This window comes from Corvus brachyrhynchos, unplaced genomic scaffold (genome assembly GCF_000691975.1).
Source record: "Corvus brachyrhynchos isolate BGI_N302 unplaced genomic scaffold, ASM69197v1 scaffold65, whole genome shotgun sequence".
NCBI lineage: Eukaryota > Metazoa > Chordata > Aves > Passeriformes > Corvidae > Corvus > Corvus brachyrhynchos.
This window is the reverse complement of record NW_008238365.1, coordinates 3,654,905-3,660,374: the sequence shown is the minus strand read 5'-3', so window position 1 is coordinate 3,660,374 and position 5,470 is coordinate 3,654,905. Positions and strand designations below refer to the sequence as shown.

General features: G+C 50.3%; 1 protein-coding gene across 1 annotated transcript in view; it reads left to right on the top strand.

Annotated features, from left to right (window-relative positions):
• GRIK3 (glutamate ionotropic receptor kainate type subunit 3) overlaps nucleotides 1-5,470 on the top strand; it is a gene marked incomplete at its 5' end in the record, with an annotated part of 50,595 nt that overhangs the window by 13,179 nt on the left and 31,946 nt on the right. The window contains one exon of the mRNA XM_017736121.1: nucleotides 2,248-2,355. Coding sequence (XP_017591610.1) covers nucleotides 2,248-2,355 — 108 coding nt within the window. The remainder of the gene's footprint in view (nucleotides 1-2,247; nucleotides 2,356-5,470) is intronic.

Sequence of the window (5,470 nt, the reverse complement as noted above, 5' to 3'; positions counted from 1 at the left end):
GGCCAGCTTCTCTCCCTCTATGATTCCAGGCATTACCATTTCTCTGTTCAGCCCATGGAATTGTTTATTGGCTTAATGCCCCGAGTTGGCTCAGAGCAGGGTATCAGCAGCAGTGGGCACTCCAAGGGAGCACAGCACAAGGACCAGCCCTCCCAATGAGCCCCCAGCATACACCCCTGCACCCACACCTCGGGTTTTGCTCTGTCTGCAAAAAGGAGTCCTTGCCATGGAAAAATGAAAGCAGAGCTGCAGGGAGACACTGCAAACCCTGCCACAGCCGTATTTGTGACAAACCTCTTATCTGCAAGTCATGGAATTGGCTGCCGTGCTGGTCACTTGACTGGGCCATGTTCAAAGGTTGGGTATGAAATCCCCAAAGTTTTCAAACTGAAGAGTGGAGCACGTTGCTAATTGATACTGTGGTCTGTGCTGCTGTGTCACCTGCTGACCCCAGCAGATCCATCCATGACGTGAGATTGTGCCCACCTGGCACTGCCCGAGCTGCATGGAGCACACGGATCCACGGGAGGAGAACGGGACCGTGGTTTCCATTGCAGACAGAGAATGAACTTTTCTCTCAGTACGCACTGAGGACCGAATCTCTCCCCTCTCTGCCTCTCTCTCCTTTCCCATGCTTTGTTCCCTTCTGCAGAGCACCAGCTGGTTGCCAAAACAGAGTGTACACAATTTGTTTGGTTGGCACCTTTTGCAAATCACCCTGTGCCTCACACTCCAGCCCTGCCTGTTGTTTTCCTCTCTGGCACCGTGTCAGCCCGTTGCAGGGATCGGCTTCCTCCGTGCTGCCACCGGAACGGAGGAATTGCTCTCTCCAAGCTCCGGTAAACTCAGAGCAGCGCGGGGGACGCGCTGTGCCCCGGCCGAGCTCCCGCAGTGCGCGGTGCTCGCAGCGCAGCTGAGCTCGCTCCGGCTGCGCACCTCAAACACGCCGTGTGTTCCCTGGCTCCCGGGGGCTCCGCGGGCTGCGCGTCCCACAGGCAAACCACCTGCACGCCCAAATGAGCAAACACGAGCCTTCCCAGGACTCCAGGGCGGCGAGGCTGGGAGCAGGCTGTCGCTGCTCCTCGGGAATTAATGAGGGAGAGCCAGAGGAGCGTATTTACCGGGAGAAATGCCAGTTATTCCCCCTGAGAATACATTATGCCACCTTGATCACACTGGAGTATTTCAAGCTCTCCCACCCATAAAGGAAACACGTTTCCCCGTGAGCAGCCTGCACGGAGCTGCTCAGGGGAGAGACCCCGAGGCCCAGCTCCCCACTGCTGGGATGTGATTGCTGAGCAGCAAACTGTGGCAGCAGCCTGGCGTTCCTACGGGAGAATCCTCCTCAGGAGGATGCTACAGCACATCCAGCACAGCCCCCAGGCATCGGACACCTCGCTGTCCCCCAGCTCCTGCTCTGCTGACACAGAGCACCTGGCACTGGGGGTTCTATCACCTCCTAAATCAGAGACATTCATTCTAGGCGTGCTGCAAAGTGAACAATGGGAAAGAAACAGAATCACAGAGTAATTTTTGTGGAATTGAATTTAGGCATCTTTACCCCAAGCTCCTGCTCCTGGTCCCAGTCAGACCGGGCTGTTAAGGACCTCAGTCAGCCAAGCACTGAAAATCTCTGGGAACAGGATGTCCCCAGTCGCAGTGGGCACCTGCCCCATCCTTATGCTGCCAAAAACTGAAGTGAGACACCAGCAGCATGTGCCCCCAGACTCCTGTGCCTGTTTCCAGACCTCAGACCTTGCTTGCACAGACACGTTCTTGGCCTCTTCTGCTCCACTTTGCATCTGGAAGGACAGAAGGAAGCACTCCCAGCGTTTAAGCTTCCACACACCTTGGAAGCACAGCAAGTTCATGCACTAAGGGATTACTTCTGACCGGAGTGTCCCAGTCCCGGCTCCCTGCAGCTGGCGTTTATCAGCACTACAAGGATAAATGCAGCACACAAGGATGCCATGATAAATGCAAGTCGTTTTCTACTGAGTCATCATGTCCTGCAACAGCTGGTGAACACAAAGGTGTGAACAGAAATTGTAGCAAGGACTGCAAGGGAGTTAAGGAAATCTCCAGCTCTGTCTGCGGTCTGAGCAGTGACGGAGGAATTATTAATTAATCAGGCTCTTTAGGGAGAAAGAACCAGCATAAGGACTAATTAAAAGAACATACAGTGGAGGGCAAAAGATTATTTATGATACTAAGTAACAGCCCTGCTACTTTTTCTCCCTTCCACAGGCCCAATGGGAGGGATTAACGGGACGAATCGTCTTTAATAAAACCAGTGGTTTACGGACAGATTTTGATTTGGATATCATCAGTCTCAAAGAAGACGGCCTTGAAAAGGTAAGTAGGGTTTGTCTTATCTGCATGTGGCTAGGATAATGCTGGTGCTCAGCAACAGAGAAATGGCTGGTGTTGTATTGATTCCAGGTTTCTGGGGTTTATATAAAAGGATATTCACTTTGTGGGATTTCTCAGATCCTTTTCCATGCTCAACCATGACTCACTCGCCCTGAAGCCAGTGCGTGGGATTACAGATTGCAGAAGTGCTTGTGGCACTTTCCTGGGATAGTGGAGGCAAAAGAAACTTTCTGAACATCCATTAACTCCTCCCTGCCCTAAACAGGCAGGAATTACGCCTGTCCCACTCTCTCTCGCTGGCCTGGCTCACAAACCCTCAGTTCTTCCCCAAGGAGACCATAGCTCTAGAGACCATCATCTGGTGTCATTTCCCATTATGAAATTGCCCAAGGCTTGGGAATGGCCCCAGTTTATTACAGCCTGGATTTCGCAGGAGGATGCACTGGGTGTTTTTTTATTATCTAATGGACAATAAGGAAAAAAGAAAAGTGTAGTCTTGCCTGGCTGGCTGAGGGTGTCATGAGGGTGAAGGGCAGGAAGGCTGCAGCCTTGGGTCCTCAAAATTGGTGCAGAACTCCTCTGGGCACAGTAAAACCATGCTAATGTGCAAATCTGATCCCAGGTGTGCCTGGGGACTTAATTTCCTTCTCTTCAATTACTTAAAAAAAACAAATATAAAATAAAAAGGCAACATGCACAGCTTCAAAGCCCTTAGAACACAGGTTTCAAGGTGAGATCGGTTGGTGACAGAGCAGCGAGTGGCCGGAACACAGGGAGTTGTGATTTCCAAGAAGTTCTGTGATTCCGACTACTCTGTGAGCAGCTCTGTGTCCCTGTTCTGCTACAGGTGTCTATCACCTGTACAGGAGGAATTTGGCAGGGCAGCAAGGCCCTTTCTAGAGCAGAGTCTGCTTTCCGACAGGTACAAGGTGCCTGTGGCAGCCGGGCACGGTGCTGGGTCTGTGCCTCTGGGCGGGGGGACAGGTTCTGAGCCCACAGGACACCCGGCTGGCAGCAGGGAGGGATTTCAATTACCTGTGCATGGCCCGAGAGCACAGGCGACTCGTCCAGGGAATTAATCACTCGGCACAGGGAGGCAGCCCCAGGGCTGGAGGCAGCCATGGATCAATCCTCCATTTGGAGGGGACGGATCCTGCACCATGAGGCCCCCGGGACCCACCAGCCTGTGCCCCATCCCCCTTCCTCACCGCTTGTTTTTCCTGGGCTTTGAAATGAATGGCTGCCACACTTCCCCACCGCAGCAGCAGCTTGGTGCCTCAGGTAACACAGCTCAAGGTCACCACAGCCCTCTCCTGCTGAGGAGGTTTTGGTGTCACATACGGAAAAAAGAAACCATTTCAAATCAACCCAGTGACCTTCAGTCTCGCTGCGATTGAGAAAGGAGGCAGGACGGGGCTGGGGAAGATGCTGCTGCCTCGCAAGAACTGAGCAGGAGCTGGCCTTTGTAGCCTTATTTTTTTACAAAATATTTTGTTTACAGAGTCTAACCCAAAAATAACAACACGTCTTTTTGAAGTCCAACAGCACCGACACACTGCTGGAGAGCTGTGTTGGTCAGGTAATAGAAAACGTGCCAGCCTTTGATACCATGTGAATCCAAATGTTTAAGCAGAGCCGCAGTATCCCCTGTCAAACCAACACCCCTCAGGTGTGCTGAGCAGAGCTGGCACCAGCTGGAGTTATTGCAGTCCTCTGTCACATCAAGCCCACTGGAAGCTGCCAAACCTCGACACAAACCCCATCAACTTTTGTCTCCAATAATTCAGAGATTTCACAGTTCTCTCACTATTATTTTTCTGAAAGCTTCGTGTCAGCTCCAGAGGGGTTTTAAAGTATCGATGTCAAATCTCTGTTGAAGCTGGAATTCTGTCAATACTTAATCTGAACTAACAAAACGCCCAACTACAAACAAATCCCAGCCGGATTGTGCATTATGTATCACAGCTTATGTTTGTTGAGCTTTAGGATTGAACCCCTGATCCTCATACCTCCTGGATGTTCCAGGGATTACAGGAGTATTACCAAATCCTAATTACATATAGTTTGACTATCTGACTCACACAGTTCTCTTAACGCACTTTTTCCTTTTTCTTCCTTTTTTAATATTTTAAACTGATTAATTCAGTCTTAAGTGCCATGCATTTAATTTTCTTAAAGAAAACGTAGCAAGACAGAAGTGATTGGGGCTGCACTGCAGCAAGTTGGGGCCTCTTGGACTTGGTTTTTTCCCATCCACAGTAATAATAATTTTTGACATTGCAGCTGTTGTGTGATCCAAGGCAGAGTTGGGGGATTGCTTCGGTTTTACCTGAAATATTTAAAACCTTTCACAAAGTTCATGGAAACTCTTCTAGAATTTATGACAATTTTTTTGCCAGGCAGCATTGCTCATTACAAAGTCTCTTTTTGGGGATGCGGTAAAACCAAGTTCTCCCCTTGGACTGCTGAAGAGGCTGAAGAATCTTAAAAACAGCAATAAATAAAAGATGGGAAGCTGCTGGCTCCCCAGTGGATTGAGCTGGCTGCCTTTGGCTTCTCTCCATGTCCCACCTTGCAGTTTGACCCTACAGATGGATTGTTCTGTTCCCATTTCCAGGTGGGGTTTGTTTTTTTCTTGCTGTCAGGCTGGCTCCATGGCCACCCTGCTCCATTTGCTGGCAGCACTCCCATATTCCTCCAGCTTTCCTGACATTTTATCTCACTGTCACAGTCCTTTAGCCACTCCTGCCTTCAAAGTTTGTCCCAAAGCCTCCCCTGCACCGTGGAGATCAGGTTAACAGGCTTAGCCTCGCCCAGATGACTTCCTTAAATAGAGACATGTTTTACCATTTCTGGATCAATAGACTTCTTTAAAGTCTAATAATTTATAAAATTTAACAGCTTGAGAAAACAGAGCGCCTGAAATGGAGCTGATGTGCCTGTGCCATGCCTGGAAAGGGCTGCTGCCACCAACTCCTCCAGGTTTGCAGCTACGATTGAGACCCCCATTGCAGGGATTTCCCAAAGGGGGGCCCAGGGCCCTGCCAAGAGATGTGTTAGAAACCTTCAGCTGATTTGCCACGGCACAGGGAGCAGG